Below are 22,383 nucleotides of genomic sequence, written 5' to 3' on the forward strand. Positions count from 1 at the left end.
AAGAACCAGGTGGCAAGAGATGTCAGGGCCCTGGTCTCAGGTTGCTGTTGCTAAATGCCAGGTCTGTGATTCATAAAGCTCTCCTCGTCTGGGACTTAATATTAGACAAGGGGGCAGACCTGGCTGGGCCACGAGGGAGGAGTCCCACTCTCAGAAATGTGCCCAGAAGGGTTTCAGGTGCTCCACCAACCACGACACCAGAGAAGGGGTGGGGAAGTGGCAACCATCATCCGAGAATCATTAGTCCTTCGTGGGATCCCTGCTCCGGAGACTGTCGGGTGTGAGTCCCTTCTGGTAAAGTTGGACCTAGGGGGTCAAGTGAGCTTGTTTCTAACATACCTACCTCCCAGCTGCATTACAACAGCCCTGCCTGCGCTCCTTGAGTCAGTAGCCGGACTGGCGGTTGAGTTCCCCAGACTGATAGTACTGGGGGATTTCAACCTGCCATCTCTTGGCGAACGCTCGGATGGAGTGCAGGAGTTCATGGCTTCCATGACAACCATGGACTTGACCCAGGTAATTCAGGGTCCGATTCATACAGCGGGCCACACGCTCGACCTCGTGTTTCTCTCGGAGCAGTGGAGATGTGATCTGGAACTGAAGGGCATAGAGATCTCACCCTTGTCATGGTCAGATCATTTCCTACTGAGGCTTGACTTTCGGAAACTACTCCCCCACTGCAGGGAGGGGAAGCCAATTAAGTGGTTCCACCCCAGGGGCCTGATGGACCCTTCGGGATTTCAGACGGCACTTGGAGAGATACCTGACTCCCTTGCACACAACCCGGCAGTGTCCTTGGTCGCTGCTTGGAATATAGCGGGGGCTGAGGCACTGGACCGGATTGCGCCTTTGCGGCCTCTCCGTGGCAGTGGATCCAGGAGGGCTCCTTGGTTTACCGAGGAACTCCGGGAGATGAAGCGCCAAAAGAGACGCCTAGAGCGACATTGGAGGGCTAGTAACTCCAAATCTGACCGAACACAACTAAGAGCCTTTATTAGGACTTATTTAGTGGCGATACGGGCGGCAAAATGTACTCATTTTTCCGCTCTTATTGCGTCCGCAGAATCTCGCCCGGCCCCCCTGTTTAGGAAAACCCCCTCCCTCCTGAAAGAGAGGGATGCGGGAGAACCCTTACAGGGTAGAGCTGAGGAATTTGTTCAGTTTCTGTCAGACAAAGTCGCTCGGATTTGGATGGACCTGGACTCCACTTGGACAGTTCCTGCAGAGATGCCGGGGGAGGGCCTTGATCGGACTTTGTGGAGCGAGTTTCAGCTTGTCGCTCCTGAAGAAGTAGACAAGGCCATAGGAGCAGTGAGTGCCTCCACCTGCTTACTGGACCCGTGTCCCTCCTGGCTGGTCTCGACCAGCAGGGAGGTAACACGAGGCTGGCTCCAGATGATTGTTAACGCCTCTCTACGGGAGGGATCTTTCCCGCACCCACTGAAGGATGCGGTGGTGAGACCCCTCCTTAAGAAGCCTTCTCTGGATCCAGCTATCCTTAACAACTATCGTCCAGTCTCCAACCTCCCTTTTGTAGGGAAGGTTGTTGAGAAGGTGGTGGCCTTTCAACTCCGATGGTCCTTGGATGAAACAGATTATCTAGACCCTTTTCAGTCAGCTTTCAGGCCTGGTTACGGCACAGAAACTGCTTTGGTCGCACTGATGATGATCTCTGGTGGGCCAGGGATAGAGGACATTATCCTGGTGCTTCTTGACCTCTCAGTGGCCTTCGATACCATCGACCATGGTATCCTTCTGCGGCAGTTGTGAGAGGTGGGAGTGGGAGGCACCGTTTTACGGTGGTTCTCCTCCTACCCCTCGGACAGGTCGCAGTCGTGTTGGTTGGAGGACAGAGGTCGACCCCTAGGCCCCTTAAATACAGGGTGCCGCAGGGCTCAGTCCTATCCCCCCTCCTATTTAACATCTACATGAAGCCGCTGGGTGAGATCATACGCCGGCACGGGATCAAATACCATCAGTATGCGGACGATACTCAGTTGTATCTGTCTGCCCCGTGCCAACTCAGCGAAGTGGTGGAAGTGATGTGCCAGTGCCTGGAGGCTGTCAGGATCTGGATGGGAGCGAACAAGCTTGCACTCAATACAAACAAGACCAAGTGGCTATTGATGTTGCCTTCCAATGATAGTCCAGATATTCCATCCCTTAGCCTGGGGGGTGAAATCCTACACCCCTCGGAGAGGATCCGTAACATAGGTGTCCTTCTGGATTCGCAGCTGACATTAGAACATCATTTGTCGGCTGTGACCAGGGGGGCTTTTGCCCAGGTTCGCCTAGTGCACCAGTTGCGACCCTACCTGGACCGGGAGGCACTTCGAATGGTCACTCATGCCCTCGTCACCTCTAGGCTCGATTACTGTAATGCGCTTTACATGGGGCTGCCCTTGAAAAGTGTTCGGAGACTACAGTTAGTCCAGAACGCAACCACGCGAGCGATTTTGGGTGTACCTAGATACACACATATTACACCTATCCTCCACGAGCTGCACTGGCTTCCGATCAGTCTCTGCACACACTTCAAGGTGCTGGTCATCACCTTTAAAGCCCTACATGGCCTAGGACCTGGATATCTGAGAAACCGCCTCCTGCCACATACCTCCCAATGGCCGATAAGAACTCACAGACTGGGCCTTCTCCGGGTGCCATCAACCGGACAATGCTGGCTGGCGGCTTCTCGGAGGAGGGCCTTCTCTGTAGCTGCTCTGACCCTGTGGAACGACTTACCCGTAGAGATCCGGACCCTCCCCACTCTCTCGGCCTTCCGAAAAGCCTCTAAAACCTGGCTATTCCGGCAGGCCTGGGGGTGTTGACTTCTTGAATTAGGTCCAGCCCCACCTAGATTGAGTGTATGGTGCGTTGTTTTTAAATTGTTTCTTTTAAATTGTTTCCTTATTTTAATTCCTTATTTTAACTTGTTTCTGTAAGCCGCCCGGAGTCCTACGGGATTGGGCGGCATATAAATTTATTAAAAGTTAAAGTTAAAGACTCTATGTATGTGGAATGGGAGTCAGGAGGAAGAGTCACAGACTGGACAATCATCGTAGTCGACATAAAGAAAGGAGCATGTGGAAAGCATTTTAAAAGGGACTCTCTGTATTTTTCCAGAGATTAAAAGGAGAGGAGGGGAAAAATACTTTTCACACATGAAGATTCTGTTAATGTAGTGTTGCAATAAGGATAGTTGTCTTCTTGACTGGACTACCTCAAACAGCTAACACCCTATCAAGCCTTTGACTTTGCCTGATGGTTTTATGATTTGAATTGCTTGAATTGCTTCTAGCCTACAGCTAGAACAGCAATTCCCAACCTTTGCAGTCTGGCAGCTGGGCAGAGAGGAAGACGGAAACCAGGTGTGCAAGTGGCAGACCTGCACATACATGCAGCTCAACTTGTGTGAGCATTGGATGCAAATTGGTGAGATACGACCTGTATGCCCTGGTACAGGCATACCAGTGCCTGCTGGGAGCACCATCAACTGTTCTGGTACAGTGCTCTGGAGGGCCTACCCACCCTCCTTACCTGTATTTGAGCCAATCGGGGCTTACGCGCACACGCACGGAACCTACAGTTCCTGTGCGACACTCCGCCGAGCAGCTGTAGCATCACAGGCAGTAACTACGCATGCGCACTCTGCGTGTGTCGGTGCACATGCATGTGGTGGACGCCCGGCCCCATTGCACTGTACCGGTTGCAGTGGGATCCGGAATCTACCACTAGTGCAAATGGACCTGTATGTGTACGCCTGCGCACAGGCCTGCCACCTGCACAGCCCGGTTATGAATAGGCCACAGCCCAGTTGTGGGCTGCAACCCGGGGGTTGGGGACCTCTAAGCTAGAAGGCCAGATCACAGGATGTGAAGTACATTTTCTTGAGAGATCTGTTTAGTCTGCATTCTGTCTTTAGATCTCACAGACAAGATGCTAGGCATTAACTTTTTAATTTCATTAAGATTGTTTTCTAATTTTCATTTTTCAGTGTATATTTAAATTACTATTAGCTATTTTGAATACTTGATTAAATAGAAAAACAGTTAAAATCAAATCCAGTAATGTAAAGATAGACTATTATGTGTTCCATGTGAACAGATGTTACATATCTGTATTTAGTTTAAGCCTAAATATTTGTTTTTCTAGCTTATGAGAGCTCTGACAGGGCTTCTTATTTTTCAATCAGGTGGGCACATTTGGAATTTTGAGACAGCTACGATGGATATAGTCAGTCACAAGACTTTCATTTCTCAGAAAAGCAGATCTAATGAGGCTAAGTGTCAAGCAGCTTATCTAATTACTTCAACATAAAGCACCATTGGAATCTAAATTCGCTCCATTTATCCCAATACCCTCCCAAATATGCTGTAACAAGCAATATTTCCACTACACAATGTCCACTTCGTCTCTTAGTTCTTTATCTTTTGTAGGTTAATTTTTTCTCAATGGTTGTCTCATTTTCTCTATCATTTCTCTTTTCCTAACCACTTCTATCTTTCATTTTGTCTTGCTCTCCTCATCCTAGTCTTGGTCTCCCTACTTCCTGTTCCCATTTCTTCAAGTCTGTCCAAACCCTCAAAATTGGCAGCAATAATCAACTCCATGTATCCATTTGTTCTTACTGTTGATTGAGCCATCCTCTTTGTCAAGCAACTGGAAACAGTACAAAGCAAAATATTGTCAGCAATTATTTTGCATTATCTTAATGTCTGTTGATCCATCTGGGGACCCAAGGCAATCCCAAGAATAGAAAGGATGTTTGAGACATGGACTTTACTTTGAAAAGCTCATTTTAGAATACTTTGTTATAAATAAAACCCACAGAGATTAGCAGGGTACTTCTCAGAAGCAAGGGGGAAATGTTTTTGCACCTGCAGCACCATATAGCTCTTAATGATTTAAAGTTATTATTATTACATTCTTTTGTATTTGTACCTCATGCTGGAATCACAAGATGAAAAAATAATTATATAGTTTTTAAAACATTGTATTTATTGCATTACTGTTAACAGCAGTGGTATACAAGGCACATTTATATGGTGCAAGTTTACTAATCACTGGATTAGTAGTTGTTTTTCCTGCCACCAAACTTTGCAGTACCAATTAGTGGGAAAGTTGCTAAACATTTCATAAAGAGGTGATTGCAGCCATTTCTTAATCCACGTCAGAAATCTTTCAATTAGAGAAAGAAAAGCAGCACATTTTAATAAAATCATAACATCTGGGAGGGACGAAGAGCTGTATGTGCAATGCTGAGCTGCGTTATAAGAAGAGTGAAGTCCTGGTACTAAAAGGAAAAAAAAAAAAACTCCAACCCCACCCATGCTTTCACTACTTTACAGTTTGCTGAGCATGTTGACTCAGAGAGAAAGTCCTCAGACAATTTGTTTGTTGTGCTTCCATCATCACGGGTCTATTAGATCATTTTAATTGAAAAAACCTACTTTGTTATGTTGGCATCTTTCCAGTAATTGTTCATGCTAGTGCCAAAATCCCCTTTTTTCCTGTAACAGAAATATCTACTAAATTCTATTGTTGGAATGGATAAAATATAACAGGTTATATTTGTTAACCTTAGACCTGTATACTTCCAGGACTTGATTCTGGAATCAGATTCTTTGCAAGTGAGGAGTAAAGCATACTTTCATATTAAATGAAATCACTTTATCATGGTTTTTTTAGAATTTATACAAGAAGTTTAAATAATTTCTTCAGAATTGGAAGTAATTGTTAAAATCTTGCAATTCAATTTCTTTCCATTTACTATAGTCAGAGAATCAGGAAATTCTGTTTTGTTAGGAAGTTTTTAAAAACATATTTTTCTTGTGTTCATATTATCTAGTTTGCATTTACTTTATTGAAGACTCTGTGTCTGTCTGTCTGTCTGTCTGTCTTTCTGTGTGTGTGTGTGTGTGTGTGTGTGTGTGTGTGTAGAACAGGAGGTTTAATTGTCCTAACAGGAAGGAACAAAGCCCTAAACGATCAGATTTCTCTCAAAATCATTTTTTTCCATTTTGACTACTGTTAAAATAGAGGGCTAATGTTTTGCAAACTTTTATATCATTCTGAAAAATTACCTTTGTTAGTGATTATTTTTTAATTCAAGTTTTATTTAATCCCAAAAGATGTTTTGATTTTAATGGGTAAAATCTATAAGAAATATTATTTCTGTATAAATTTCCTTTAGTTCCATTTTGACATGATGGAAAATGATTTTTAATTTAACATTTGTAAATGTACTAGAAACATCATGTAGTACAATCTGGAAATCAAATAATTCAATTACCTAGGATAGGATTTATTTTATGAATTGCCGTTTGTTCTCTTTCTTTTCCTTCTCTTTATTCCCTCGTTAAACAGTTCTTGTGACCAACTACTTGCTCTGTGCAGGAGTCCAAATTATAATATTCCCAACAGATGCTTGTGTGCTCAATATCTCTGTGGGTAATTGGCCTGCCAAAATTCTCCCCCCAAGATTTTGTCAATTAGATTTGCTCTTTGCTTTCATTTGAGAAACTCTCAGGCAGAAAATGCTGTGTTCAGGCTTACAGTTAGCTTCGACTTAACAACCATTATATTAGTGACTATTCAAAGTTGCAATAGAACTGAAAGAAGTAATTTGTGATTGGTTTTACCCTTATGACCGTTGCAGCATCCCCATGGTTCATGATCAAAATTCTGGAGCTTAGCAACTCAACTGTATTTATGACAGTTGCAGTGTTCTGGGGTCATGTGATCACTATTTGTAATCTTCTCAGTTGGCTTCCAACAAGAAAAATCCATGGGGCAAAGCCAGAGTCACTTAACAACCGCAGTGATTTGCTTAACAACTGTGGCAAAAAAAATCATAAATTTGGGCACAACTCACTTAACAACTGTCTTGCTTAGCAATGGAAATTTTGGGGCCATCTGTGGCTATTAAGTCGAGGACTACCTGTACTGTTAAATATTGTTGAATTGTTCTGACTGTCAGTAACATCCTCTGAGCTCTCTGATTGGCTGAGAGCTCCAGAGGGTGTTGCCGACACACTGTTATTGTTGATTGGCCGAGGGACTGACGTCAGCAGTTGCTGTCGCGTCCCCGGCCTGTGATTGGTTAAACTAGAATATAAATACCTTGGCGGGAGTTTCCCGTCCCTTGAATCGCCTTCAACCGAATAAAGAGTTCTTCTTGTTTGAAACCCTGGCTGTGCGTTGTCCCTCCGTCAATACTTAAAACTGGCGACGAGGATGGGATTCGGCGATTCCACGCAAGCCTAGGTTTAAAGACAGAGAGTTTATTCCAGCTAGCTGCTGTAAGTCGCTGTCCGCGCCAGCACCGAACGCTGAGGAAAATTTTTTCCTGTCACGACTTCAGTCCATCCGCTCCTCACAGTCAGTTGAGCCAGTATGAATTCATTGCCGCCTTTCGCTCCTTTCGGCTCCGCCGGCGAATCCTGGGAAGGATTCATGGAGCGCTTTGAAACATATCTAATCGCAACTAAAAATCAGGCTCAAACGGATGAGGAGAAGTGCAGCTTTTTCTTATCATGCTGCGAACCCTCAATGTTTGCCTCAGCCAGAGCCATGGCTGCTCCCAGACCCGCATACAAATTGGGCTGGGACAACTTGATGGCCAAGTTAAAGGGGCACTATGCCCCAACGCCATCCAAGATTGCCCGCAGTTTCGCATTCAGAAGGCGGGTACAGAAGCCGGGGGAGACGATCAGTCAATTTTTGGAAGCCCTGCGCACTGTGGCGGCCCAGTGCGATTTTTCGAACTTAGAAGAAAACCTAGTCGAGCAGTTTGTGTGTGGTGTGCGGGATGTACACTTAAGAAGCCGCATGTTCCGCCACCATGACATTACGCTGCTCCAAGCAGTCGAGATCGCAAGAGCAGCTGAGCTCTCGGAGCAATCGACCGCCGATTTGGAGCGGCTACAGCTGTCAACTAACCCGGCACCGGCCTCACAAGTGCATGACATTGACTATGATGATATAATCCCTTGTGAGGACCGGGAGCCAGACAACATCGATCAAGTCCGCGCACAACCACGGCGGAAGCCACCTGCTCAATCCACAGCCGCACCGCAAAACGCCAGGGTGCCTTGCCTTAGCTGCGGAGGCCGCCACGACCGCCAAACGTGCCAATTCAAGAATGCGATCTGCCGCCGCTGTCAGAGGCAGGGGCACCTCGCCCAAGTGTGCCGAGCCTCCTTGCCGGCCCCTGCCTTCTTCCAAACTTCTGAGAGGACCAAGCAGCAACAGCGCCGCCAGCAGAGACCAGCTCGCAGAGGAGATGACTGCCACACTGTTTCCGAGCCGCAGGAAGTGGAAACCTCCATCAACCAGGCCTCCTCAGGCAACCGCAAAATCACGGCCAATGTCCACCTGGCAGGTCAGCCTTGCCAGATGGAGGTGGACTCGGGTTCCTCCCGATCGTTATTATCTTGGGACATGTTCTCAACCCTCTGCCCTACAGTTCCCCAAAATAAGTTAGCCCCATCCCGGGTACTCTTAAGGGACTACCAAGGGAAGTTGATCCCTGTTCTGGGATCCTTTCCTATCCCTGTTAGATATGGCAATTTCAAGGGAGAGCTGCCAATCATAATTGTAAAACACAATTTACCGGCTCTTCTTGGCCTTGACTGGTTTAAGACACTGGGACTGTCCATCGGGGGGGTCCACCAAGTTAAAACTGCGACAATAGAGGACGTCCTGCAGGAGTTCTCTGATGTGTTTGATGGACAGCTAGGGTGTTATAAGGGAACCCCCATCTCCCTTAGCTTAGATCCTCAGATTGCTCCTATTAGGCTGAAAGCCCGCAGGGTGCCTTTTGCCTTAAGGGCCAAAGTTGACGCCGAACTGGACAAATTATTGGCGCAGGGTGTCATCGAGCCAGTCGATCATGCTCCATGGGAGACTCCCATAGTTCTTCCGGTCAAGCCGGATGGCTCGGTGAGAATCTGCGCCGACTACAAGTCGACGATCAACTTGGCCCTTCAGGCAAACCCCTATCCAGTCCCTGTTGTGCAACACCTGCTCCATTCCCTGGGGCAGGGTTGCATATTTGCCAAACTGGATATGGCGCAAGCCTATCAACAGCTCCCGGTGGATGACGATGCGGCGGCTGCCCAGACCATCGTCACTCATCGTGGGGCTTTTCGTTGTCGCCGCCTGCAATTCGGCGTATCCGTGGCCCCGGGGATCTTCCAAAGTCTCATGGAGCGCCTGCTCCATGGACTTCCGGGGGTAGTGCCATATTTCGATGACGTTCTGATCGCTGCTACAAGCCGCTCAGAACTCATCGAAGTATTAAGGAAGGTCCTCTGTCGTTTCAGGGGCGCGGGATTAAAATTGAAGAGCAGCAAATGCTCATTTGCTGTCCCTAGGGTAGAATTCTTGGGCTTCTTAATAGATGCCCAAGGCATTCACCCTACACCTTCTAAGATTGCCGCCATTAGGAACGCCCCTGCTCCCACCTCCAGGGCGGAGCTACAGGCGTTCCTAGGGCTGCTCAATTTTTACGCCCCCTTTATTCCTCACAAGGCGTCACTAGCCGAGCCGCTGCATCGGTTGCTCGACCGATCCGCGGCCTGGCGCTGGGGAAGCCGCGAAGCGCATGCGTTCGCGGCTGTCAAAGAGACGCTGACGTCATCGGCAGTCCTCATTCAATATCATGATGGGTTGCCTCTGACGTTGGCGTGTGACGCCTCCCCATTTGGAGTAGGGGCTGTCCTGAGCCATATCCTCCCTAATGGCTCAGAAGCCCCTGTGGCCTTTTATTCTCGGACACTCTCCTCGGCGGAGCGCAATTACAGCCAGATCGACAAGGAGGCTCTGGCTGCAGTGTCCGGGATTAAGAGGTTCCACGATTACCTCTACGGTCGGCACTTTACCCTTGTCACCGACCATAAGCCACTCCTTGGGCTTTTGGCGGGGGACAAGCCGACCCCCTCCATTTTATCCCCCCGCATGACTCGCTGGACGGAGTTCCTCGCAGCGTATTCGTATACGTTGCTGTACCGTCCAGGCAAACAGCTAGGGCATGCAGATGCCCTCAGCCGTTGCCCACTCCCGGAGACGGACACCGCCCCAGTGCCCTCTCTCTCAGTCCTTTCCATTGCCGCCTCCGGGTTCCCACTCTCTGCCGCGGACGTGGCAGCCCACACGAAGGCCGATCCGATCTTGTCCCAGGTCTCTTCCTGGGTTCTAAGGGGATGGCCAGCAGACAAAGTGGCAGAGGGCTTCCAGCCCTTTAAAAATCGCCAGGCTGAGATCTCCCTCCACGGGGGTTGTCTCATCTGGGGGGATCGGGTGCTGATCCCCACCGCACTCCGGCCACTGGTTTTGGATCTGCTCCACAAGGACCACCCGGGCATAGCACGAATGAAGGCATTGGCCCGTAGCTATGTCTGGTGGCCCTTGCTGGACACAGAAATAGCGGCCCATGTGGGCCGCTGCACGACCTGTCAATTATCCAGGCCCAACCCCCAGCCGGGCCTGCTCGTGAGTGGGAGGCTCCGAGAGGCCCATGGTCTCGCCTCCACATCGATTTCGCCGGTCCCTTCCACGGCCAAAACTTCCTGGTAGTGGTGGACGCCTACTCTCGATGGGTGGAGCTAGTCCTCATGGGCTCCACCACAGCCGAGAGTACGGTCAGGGCCCTGCGGAGGATGTTTGCAACCCACGGGTTGCCGGACGTGGTGGTCTCGGACAATGGGCCGATTGTTATGGGACAATTGTACCATAACAATCATCTTACCCAGGAGGGCTTTAACACAAAATTGTTCTTTACTATGGTGGTGGAAGACATATTGGATGGAGGATATTGGGCAAGTATGGTGCCCTGTTTCCTTACACTACTGGTGTGCCACATGGATAATGCTGATCTCCTCGGATCAGTTGCACATATGATAGGAGAGCTTATCTAACAATTCCTGAATTAAACATAAATAGCAGATATGCCTCTAACGTGGCTAAAACTTGTACAAAATGAGGAAGTGGTGACTAATCGTTCTTCCGTGAGAACATGGAGAATGGAAATGAATTGGGAGCAAAGTTAATAATTGTTCCTACTTCCTTGCTTTTTAAACAAAACCTGTAAATAGGAACCTCTGTCTCAAACAGTGTAAATTAAAGAATAAAGCTAGCTAAATATGTTTTAAAAATTCTGCTGGATTAAAAAAAATAGTTACAAAAGTTAAAATGCTATAATTTGTCATAATGTATACACAATGCTGTATGCAAGTATAGAATATTTGCATATTTACACAGTTCAGAACCAGCTGTTATACAGTGTAATATATTCCTTTATATAACTGTATTATTTGGTATTCAAATAGGAAAATAAGTATATTGTATTGAAGCTATTTCTAACGTGTTTACTTTTTTCATCGCATATAATTCCTAGGGCCTAGGATATAGAAATACACTTGAAGTAGTGGTAGGGAATTATTGGAGCATAATGAAAATGCATATAGATAATGAATCACTTGAACACTATTATCAAACATGTCTTCAAAAAATTAAAAATGTAAAAAAAATGTAGGCAATGTTTTAAAAACAAAATAATGCTTTAAAATTAGCTACTCTGTAGAAGGATGATATCCTTTTTTGTTTTGAATTCTAGAGATTAGAATATAAAATAGTTGCATTGCTTTTAAAGATGGACATTTTATGCCTAAATTTAGCAATGTATTCCAGAAGAAAGAATATGCATTGGAGAAGTTTTAAAGCATTTATATTACCATAGCTCACTTATAATGAGAACAATGCTATACACATGTTTGCTTTTGGGCATTTGAAACAAAACATTATAAAAGGAATGAGAAATATCAGAAGAGGAGGTTTGAGACCCAGAAAAAATAAGAATGATAAATGGATCCTTAACTTAGCTTAAAGGAATGTATTGTAGATTTCATTTCCATATTCCAAAAAAAAGTTTGGAAGAATTCTTAAGAAGTAATCTAGCATAAAGTTATATTTAAGTGTATTAAATATATTACACCTATGCATATATTATGTACAGTTATTCTGATTAGCTTTTTTATAAATTAAATAGTTTCCCCCTTGGCCACATAAAATATTGACATTTGAGAATACGTTTTTGAGGTGGTGTAGTGGTTACCCTAAAACTTTGGATGGTTTCTTTCTATCTAGGGACTTTAGTTCATGCTTCCCTGGTATTTGGTGAGCTAAATCTATGTAGTAATAGGATTATTATAAGGATGCATAGAATTTTCTCCTCTTTACATTACAGTATGTTCAGATTGGTTATTATAAATGGGAAAAGTCAATATTCAATTTAGCACAATGATCTTATTTTCTTAATGTCCAGTATTTATGTATAACATGAGTTAGGTATATTGCCTGTGCATGAATCAGGTATGGCATGTTGAATCAGTGGACTTAAATTCTAAAACAAAATTGAAATGGCAGAGGAAAGGGGAAATGGACATGTGGATAAGCTATCATCTGACAGAATAAGATGATTAAAAGTTTAAAAAATCACATAATAGGGGTCAAAAAAGCAATGATTATAATCAGAATTTGAATTGAGAGGTCATGCCTGTGTTCTAGATCATACCTGTGTTCTAGATCATCTAGAACAACAACCCAACAATCAACAACCCCAACATCCAAGGCTAGGCATGCACGCCCGCCCCCAAGATCATCCAGGTTTACCACTACAGACCTTAAATGCAAACTACTCAACAGAAGTACCCTTGTAGAGAAAATGCAGGAATTTCTTCTACTAAATACAGCTCAATTTAACTTTATGTTTGTCTGCAAAACATGGTTAAACAAATCCTTTCCAGAAGTGACTACCATGTCCACCGGTCTGACTATGAAATCCAAAGAGGAGGTGGTGTTGCTATCTTCTACAAAAAATCCCTAGATCTGAAAAATATTCAAGTAACACAAGAGTTCGTTCTTCCTGAGACCATTATCTGTGATGTATCACTAAATACCACAATTCACTTCCTATTATGTTACAGAGCCCCTGATTATGACTTTGATCATGCGAGCAAACTAGCTACATTACTAACATGCACAGCCTCATGCCAATATCCCATTATCTTTCTTGGTGACCTCAATTTACCTCTTATTAATTGGACCCTAAATGAGTGCACAACTGAAACAATATATATGACCCTGTGTAATGCTGTCACTACTTCAGGACTCGTTCAATTGGTAATTTTCAACACTAGATTCAACAATTGCCTTAATCTAATCTTCTGCAATAGTTTAAACACAATTTATAGCCTTCATATCAAAGAACCTTTGCAGAGTGCAAAACCTTTTTTTTCTTTTTGGAAAGCTCTTTAGTTAGTGTGGTTGATGAGAATTACATTGATCAAGTGCTGTGCCAGAAACAAAGTCTTAGGTGCTCGCTCTCCCTCCCTCCCTCCCTCCCTCCCTCCCTCCCTCCTCTTCTTCTTCTTCTTCTTCTTCTTCTTCTTCTTCTTCTTCTTCTTCTTCTTCTTCTTCTCTCTCTCTCTCTCTCTCTCTCTCTCTATATATATATATATATATATATATATATATATATATATATACATACACACACACATACACACACACATACACACACACACACACACACACACACACACATATATATATATATATATATATATATATATATATATATATATATATATATATATATCGCTCTATCTACCTACCTACATTCTCTCTCTCCCTATCTACCTACTGTATTTCTCTTTCTCCCTCTATCTACCTTTGTACCTACCTTCTCTCTCTCTCTCTCTCTCCTACCTATCTACTGTATTTCTCTCTCTCTCTCTCTCTTCCTCTATCTACCTAACTATTTTTTTTTAATTGCCTCTTCAAAACCTTGGTGTGTCTTATACTCTGAAAATACGGTAACCTTAGTACACAAGATTATCTACCATAATGTCCTACCTGTTAATTACTATGTTTACTTCAACCGTAATAACACAAGGGCTATCAATAACTGCTCAGTTAATCCCTTGTTTTCTATTCTTATTTGAATCTTTGAAACAGGAAGTTAATATAGGTAAAAATAGTCATTTTTACTGCTGTAGTTTTGTGAATAGTTTTAGTTATTTCCTTTTGAAATATCTGCCATTATTTTTCCCATTCTATATTTTTAGTTAAATAAATTCCCTAAACTTTTTAATAGGAGAGTTAAATCCTCTCATTTGCTTTTCTTCTTCAGATCCATTCCATGTAACTATTTGTGTCTTTTCTTACTAATATAGTATACATACTTGCTTTATTAATGCAGTGTCCTGATTTTTTTATTGTAAAGTTTTTTATTTTTTCATTTTCATAACATATAATCACATGTATACTATTACATAACCAACATTGTATTATATTATTAAATGTTTACATTAATTCACCTTACCACCAACTCCCAAAAACAATTAAACAATTATTGGCTCTTCTGCTCTCCATACATCATATTTGTACCTTATCCATCACTTTCTTCTTCCTTTGTCCTCCTCCTCCCTACCTCCTACATATATAGTAATTGTATTTTTAAACCACCACCACCCCAGCCTATTTTTGGCCAAGATGTAGACCTGGTTACAATTCCCAGCTATTCTCATCATTGTATCCTTACATGCCCCAAATGTGTGATTCTGTCTTTAAATCTCAATAATTTCCCATTGTAAGTATATTTCATGTTCCCTTTCCATTTTTCCATATCTTGGCTTAGGTTACCCTTAATTGTCTTTAAATAAAAATCCTTACTGTTTAATGTTCATTACAATTCCCTTAATCTACTATATATAGCAGTGATGGTGAACCTTTTTTGGCTCGTGTGCCATAAGTGGGGGATCTCTTGGTCCAAGCACTGTTTGAGTTTGTGAGTAGGTAGGAAAGTTGTTTTATCTGTTCTTGTATTCAGCTTAATTGGACACTTCAAATTTTGCTTAAATTCCAAATTGCACTGCGGCCCAGGGGACAGTCTTTTCTGCCTCAGGTGGTCGGGGGGGCTATGGGGTGTTTGTCCTCCCCTCCGCGGGCCCGGAGCCTTAGTCCTATCCCCAGGACTGCGGGGGTGCCGTGCTCCAGCACAGTTTTGGTAGAGGCTACTTCCTTCACAGCGGGCTGACAGGAGAGCACTGCCTGGTGCCACGAGGTGCACACGAGCCATCTGCGGAGCCGCCGCTTGTTTCAGGCGGCCGCCACACGCTGCACCATACTCGCTCAGCGCAGCGAGAACACGGGGGGTGCGAACTGGTGTGCCATGGGGCCCCCAGTGTTCCGAAGCCTGTCCTTTCCTAGACGTTTGCATGGCCTCAGAGCTCCTACGGCCTCCTCTTTCCCATGCTAGCCGTTTGGAGGCTCCGGCAGCCATTTTGGCTGCCGCCACGTGCATGAGGCCTTCCTTGCTCGTGTGGCTTTTTGGGAGGCCCAGGCCTGGGGTGATTGGCCTAAGTCGCTTTCTAGCCATTGAAGGCCCAGGTTCCGGTTGGCCCTACAGAAGTCTGCTTTCTTCCTCCACATTCTCCAGGACACATAAGTGGGGCAATGGAGGAGGGCTTGGAAATTCCCCAGGGCCAGGAAGAAGATCCGATGAGGGGGGAAGAGGGCCTGGGGCAGTGGTTCGGGCCCGAGGATCCCCCAGCAAGGCCCTTAGCAGCCCAACGCCCCTCTAGGGCTTCCACAAGGGTGGAGGCCAGAAGGCACAAGGCCCTGGAGAAGACCTTTGCCAGGGCTGAGAGGCAGGCCAAGTCAGCATGGCCTGCCTCTACCAGCAGATCCAGGTCGCCAATCAGGCCCCCTTCTGTTCATTCTTCACCTCGGGGGTTCAGTCCTGCTTCTCCCTCGGCCTCCCTGGCCAGATCCTGCAGCTATTCCAGGCGGAGGGGGTCTCTCTCTCCCTCCCCTTCAGTCTCTCCAGAATTGGCGAGGGGGAGTTCTGCGGACCCCTTGGAGGGGACATTCAGAGGGCATCATTCTTCTCGCAGGTTGGCGCCCCAGGGTCCTAGCTCTTCCTATAAGGACATGAAGGATTTGGACCGCCTTCCTGAAGGTATCAAAAGACTTATTTCTGCAGCCATCTCACGGGGCACTGCCCAGCAGGACAGGAGTTCCCACTCATCTAGACTTCAGGGGGTCCTAGGACGTCCTCTCCATCCATGGTTAGCGTGGGTTCGGTTCTGGGGAAGGAGAATCTCCAGGATATGGGATTCTCGGAGGATGACGCGGCCCCTCCCAATCCTCCTTCTTCCTCAGGTCTTTTTCCTCCGGCTGCGTTCAAGACTCTCCTGAACCAGGGGAGGAAAACCACCAAGATTGGTATGGTCGATCCCACGGTGCCCCCGCCTAGGGACTCAGACATGGCCATGTTTTCGAACACTGCCACGAACAAGGAGGAGATTCCAGTCTCCTTTGTTTATGGAGGTCCTAACCAACCAGTGGACCCGTCCCTCCAATTTTTCTAATCCTGGGAGTAATGACCGTCGCTTCTACAACGTGGAGCAGGCATTTGCCCAGGCCATTCAATTACCCATTATTGACACCCAGATTGCTACGCTGGTCTCTTCTTCCCCGGTAGTGTCCGTGATGCAGCGGATAAGTTGAAACCTCAGGATAAGCACGCAGAGCTTACCTTACGGAAAAATTTCAATGCCACTGCCTGGGCCATAAAGTTCGTGGCAGCAGCCTCGTATTTTAACCGCACTACGGTCATGTGGCTCCGCCAGCTCCAGGATCGCATCCCGATCCAGGACGGGCAGCTCCACCAAGACCTGACTAAGATTATTGCTGCCTCTCAATTTTCCACTGATGCGACAGTCAAATTTGTGTCCAACGCCTTAGCCACCTCAGTTACTTCCCACCGACTTTTATGGCTTTGTAACTGGCAGACAGATAACAAGGCCAAGTGGAATCTGGCAGCTGCCCCTTTTAAGCATCCCAATCTTTTTGGGGAGGCTCTCGACCCCATTCTAGTCGAGAACAAGGACAAGAAAAAGGTATACACTACACTAGATGTAGCTATAAATGAGGGTCGGGCTCATCCTTATCGTAGGCCATCTTATAGGGTTCCTGACTTTGACCATCATCAGCGTTTCTCCTCTTTCAGGCCCGACAGGCAGTTTTCTTGGTCGTCCTATCAAGACCAGAACAGATTCCAGCATCAGTCCCGGCGACCCTTTCAAGGTGGCAGCAGTCGCCCTTACCACAGGGGGAAGTGACTCGAACCCGAGTTGTCCCATAGGCGGCCGTCTGTCCCTCTATGCGGATCAATGGGACGAGATCACGTCAGACGCCTGGGTCAGGTCCACAGTTCGTCAGGGTCTCAGGTTAGAGTTTCTCGCCACCCCACCACCACCCCCCGAATCTCTTCAGGTCATTCCCTCCGTCGCGGAGCCTGGAGCGCCGCCATCTGATGGATCAGGCTATAAAACACCTTCTTGACATTTAGGCGGTGGAGGCAATTCCCCATGTAGAACAAGGTCGGGGCCACTACTCCAATCTGTTTGTGGTTCCGAAGTGTTCGGGGGGCTGGAGGGCAATTCTGGACCTCAAGCACCTGAACTGTTTCCTGGTGTACAGGCGCTTCAAGATGTCTATTCTTCAGGGCATTCTTCACTTAGGGACAGTCATAGACTCCGTTTCGGGGGTGGTCCGACTGTCCCCAGACCACCAGACAAGTCTTCAACAGCTCGCAGGCAAGGTTCACAGAAGTACTTTCAGTCCTCACATTATCACAGTTGTTAGGCAAGATGGTTTCTTGTATAGGGATAGTCCCATGGGCCAGGCTCCACCTCCGCCCCTTCAGTGGGAGCTCATCCCTTTTCAGAGGGGAAGGATGAGCAACTCTCTTCGGACTCTCCGCCTCCCTGCAGGGGTCCAGGCTTCCCTCAGGTGGTGGACCTCCCCGGCTCTTCAACGGGGCTGCTCCTTCTGGGAACCGGACAGGGTGACCGTGACCACAGACGTGAGTCTGTTCGGTTGGGTGGGCCTGGTGGGCTCTTGCTTGGCCCAGGGCAGGTGGACGGCCTCAGATCTCCAGCATAATATAAATTGGTTGGAACACGCCTAGCTCTGCAACACTTCCGGACCTCTGTGGAGGGCCATCATGTGCTTCTCCTGATGGACAATGTGGCCATCAAGGCCCACAAAAATCGGCGGGGGGGGGACTCTCTGGCTAGAGGCCCTGAGGATCAGCACCTGGGTGGAGCGACACCTATTGTCCTTAGTGTTGGAGCACATCTCCGGTCTGTCCAACCACCAGGTGGACTGGCTGAATCAGGTGACCCTGGACAATGGCGAGTGGCAGCTCCACCCGTCCTTATTTCAGGAGATCGGTCGGAGGTTTGGCACCCCTCTGGTGGACCTCTTCGCCACTCCAGCGAATTCGCAACTGCCACGATTCTTCACCCAGTTTCAGACCCAGTTAGTGGAGGGCACAGACGCCCTCCGGAGCAGGTGGCCTCAAGGACTTCTCTATGCCTTCCCCCCGATTCCCCTCATCCCGGGGACTCTCAGGAAGGTGGTAGTGGAGAAGGCGCTGGTCATCGTTGTGGCCCCTTATTGGCCCAGGAGACCCTGGTTCGCGGCTCTAGCCCAGCTATCAGTGGCTCCTCCGTGGAGGATTCCATAGGAGGAGGTGGTCTTGCGCCAGGGAGTCTTGATTCACCCAGAGCCCCAGTGGCTCCATCTGACTGCCTGGCTCTTGAACAGCGACTCCTGTGGAAGGCTAACCTGTCCTCAGGGGTTATATGCACCATCGAGGCTTCTAGGTTCCCGTCGATGACCCGGATTTACAACTCCACCTGGGCTGCCTTCATTAGGTGGTGCTCCCCACTTAGCATTTCTCCTGCCAGGGCTATGATCCCACACGTCCTGGACTTTCTACAGAAGGGCCTGGACGATAGGCTGTCACATAACACCCTGCGCTGACAGGTGGCGGCACTGTCTTCGGTCTTGGGGGAGTGGCGTCTTCCTCCCTTTCTCATGTTCCCCTGATCAAACGTTTTCTTAAGGGAGCAGCCAATCTCAGGCTGCCCCCTATTCACAGGTTCCCTACTTGGGACCTTCCCCTAGTTCTCAGGGCCTTGACAGGGCCTCCGTTCGAACCTCTCCGGTCTGTTCATCTGAGATTGTTGTCCCTTAAGGTAGTCTTTCTGGTAGCTCTTACCTCGGCCCGACATATATCGGAGCTGAGCGCCCTTTCTTCAAAGGATGATCTTTGCTGTTTTCACCAGGATAGGGTGGTTCTTCACCTTGATCCTACTTTTCTCCCCAAGGTGAACAGCCCTTTTCATCGGGCACAGGAGATCATCGTGCCCGACTTTTGTCTGGGTCCTTCTAGTGATAGGGAGAGACTCTGGCACTGTTTGGACATTTGTCGCGCGTTGCGCATTTATCTCAGGCAGACTGCGGGGATTCGCAGGTCGGAGGCTTTGTTTATCTCCTTCCAGCCTGGGTCATTGGGGGCCAGGGTATCTTTGGCTACTATTGGCCATTGGCTGCGACAGGCCATTCTGGGGGCTTATGAGGCGGCGGGTCGTTCAGTCCCACCAGGTATAACGGCCCACTCCACTAGGAGTGCTGCGACCACGGCGGCGTGGGCCACTAGGACACCCTTCGAGGACATTTGTCGGGCAGTTACTTGGGCTTCCTCGACTCCTTTCATCCGGTACTATCACCTGGATGCGTTCATCTCGGCGGACGCATCTTTGGTTAGAGGGTCCTACGAGGGTGGCAGCTGATACTCCCCTTGGGCCATAGTTGTGGTTTTCCCTCCCTGGGACTAAGCTTGGGTATGTCCCACACGTGACCCCTCCCTCTCTTCCACTGGAAAAAGAATATTGGTCTTACCTGAACGTGTCTTTTCAGGGGAAGAGAGGGAGGGGTCACGACCCGCCCTTGTTTGGTTGTTGAGGCCAAGGAGAGGGCCGGGAAGTTCCCAGGGTTTTGTTTGTTGCATTTGTTTTCAGTGCTATGGTTCGCCTTCGAGAAAACTGGACAGGAATGGAAGGAAGGAGTATTTAAGAAGTTTGCTCTCAGTCTTTGGACTAATCAGGCTTTGAGAATACCCACACGTGACCCCTCCCTCTCTTCCCCTGAAAAGATACGTTCAGATAAGACCAATTTTCTTTCTCTCTTTTTTTGTTTTGATACATCCATCCTCTTCCATTTTCCTCAAGCCACTGTCAATCCCAAAGAAATCATTTATAGTTCCTTTTGTTGGGACATAGCCCCCTTCTTCCCTGTGCCACTGTCAACCTCCGTAAGGTCTTTTGTCTGCTTTTTATTTCCTTTTGTTGGGACACATCCCCCCTTTTCAATTTTCCCTTGTCGAACCCAATGAAGTTTTTTGTCTATTTTTTATTTCCCATCGTTTCTACCCCTTCATTATCCCTCCCATCTTCTTCCTTCACTTCTTCCTTCAGTTCCTGCTTTTCTGAGTTCAGAATTCTATTTAGATTTGATTTTAATACATTTTATGCATATTTTTTTATAATTTCACATAGTTCTTCAAATTCCCACCTTTCCATAATGTCCAGTTCCAAAGTTACACAGTTAATTTACAGTTCTTATTTCAGAGTTCTGGTACACCTTAAGTTTAGCTAGTTCAACTGATGTGGAGAAGAAGAGCGTCGGGAGCCATCTTAGTCTTTTGTTCTTGCTTATTACCCAGTTCCAAAATTGCAGTTAGTTATACAGTTATTATTTCAAAGTTTTGGTCCACCTTAAATTTAGCTAATTCAGCTAAAGTGAAACGGAAGAGAAGTGGGAACCATCTTGAACTTTTGCAGAGAAAAAAAACCTTCGTATTTTCCCAATTCTTGATATTATTATTTTTTTCCCCTTGTTACCTTCCACCTCTCATTGGTTATAGTTGCTCAAAATATATTAATTGGAACAAACTTGCATAAAACCAAGCTCGGGTATGTTTCTCTTCGCCTCCTGCTTTTCCAAGTTCTGATTTGTGGCAGTTGATTAATTAAATCTTTCCGCACAGGCAAGATTAGGTTATCAGTTATCAGTGAGAAAATAGTGCTTTTTTCTTGATTTTTTTTTTCCTTGTTACATTCCACCTCTCATTAATTGGAGTTGCTTAAGATATATTAGTTAGAAGAGATTTGGACAGAGCAAACCTCCTCGGTATGTTTGGTTTCTATTTCAAATCCAAAACCAAATTTAGAGTTTGTATTTGAGTGGATTTATCACTTCTCTACTTTCTCCTTTCAGTCCAAATTGTTTCAAGCAAATGGCTTGGGGAGGGTAGTGATTCAACCATCCATTTTTCTCTTCTTTCTGCCAAAATCCAGATCTGTCCATTAATATTATTTATTTATTAAATTTATTTATTTATTAAATTTTGTATGCCGCCCACTCTCAAAAGAGACTCAGGGTGGCTTACAATGAAAGGGAGGGGGGTACTCAACCCGGACAAGACCGAGTGGCTGTTGTGCTTCCCTCCCAACAATTTGGCCAACGTTCCATCACTCAGGCTGGGGGGTCAAAATTTATACCCCTCAGACAGGGTCTGCAACTTGGGAGTCCTCCTGGACCCACAGCTGACTTTTGACCACCATTTGTCAGCTGTGACCAGGGGGGCATTTGCCCAGGTTCGCCTGGTACGCCAGTTGCGGCCCTACCTGAATCGGGAGGCCCTCACAACAGTCACTCGAGCCCTTGTGATCTCTAGGCTGGAATACTGCAATGTGCTCTACATGGGGCTGCCCCTGAAGAGCATCCGGCGACTTCAGCTAGTCCAGAATGTGGCCGCGCAAGTGATCGTGGGCGCACCACGGTTCGCCCACATAACACCGATCCTCCGTGAGCTGCGCTGGCTACCTGTTGATCGCCGGGTGCGCTTCAAGGTGCTACTCACCATTCATAAAGCCCTCCATGGTAGTGGATCTGACTATTTGAGAGACCGCCTTCTGCCAATTACCTCCCTTCGTCCCATCAGATCGCATAGAGTAGGCCTCCTCCGAATTCCATCCGCCAGTCAGTGCCGACTGGCGACTACGCAGAGGAGAGCCTTCTCAGTTGCAGCTCCGACGCTTTGGAACGATCTCCCCGTGGAGATTCGTACCCTCACCACCGTCCAGACCTTCCACACAGCCCTCAAGATCTGGCTATCCCGTCAGGCCTGGGGATAAGACCCGAACTTCGCCCCACCCGAATGCTGAATGAATGTTGTGTTTTATCGGTTTATTTTTTATTCACATTTTTTTCTTTCTTGTGTTTTGTCTTCACTCCCTTCCCATTAATTGTAAGCCGCCCTGAGTCCCCTCAGGGAAAAGGGCGGCCTATAAATGTCAATAAAACTAAAAAAACTAAAAAAACTAAACTAAAAAATAAACAACAGTTTAAAATTACACAACAGTCACAAACATGAAGTGGGGCTGGACAACTCAACAGCCC

General features: G+C 46.8%; 1 protein-coding gene across 1 annotated transcript; it reads left to right on the forward strand.

Annotated features, from left to right (window-relative positions):
* Nucleotides 1-156: 156 nt before the first annotated feature.
* Nucleotides 157-18,601, forward strand: LOC148049242 (uncharacterized). The gene is made up of 4 exons (XM_087703583.1): nucleotides 157-1,613; nucleotides 16,550-16,967; nucleotides 17,420-17,666; nucleotides 18,198-18,601. Exons 1-4 carry the CDS (start codon nucleotides 157-159, stop codon nucleotides 18,599-18,601), a joined length of 2,526 nt encoding a protein of 841 aa, XP_087559709.1.
* The last annotated feature ends 3,782 nt before the right edge of the window (nucleotides 18,602-22,383 follow it).

Source organism: Thamnophis sirtalis, unplaced genomic scaffold, assembly GCF_051295495.1.
Source record: "Thamnophis sirtalis isolate CommonGarterSnake01/CBP01778 unplaced genomic scaffold, rThaSir2_p1.2 scaffold_2, whole genome shotgun sequence".
NCBI classification, from domain to species: Eukaryota; Metazoa; Chordata; class Lepidosauria; order Squamata; family Natricidae; genus Thamnophis; species Thamnophis sirtalis.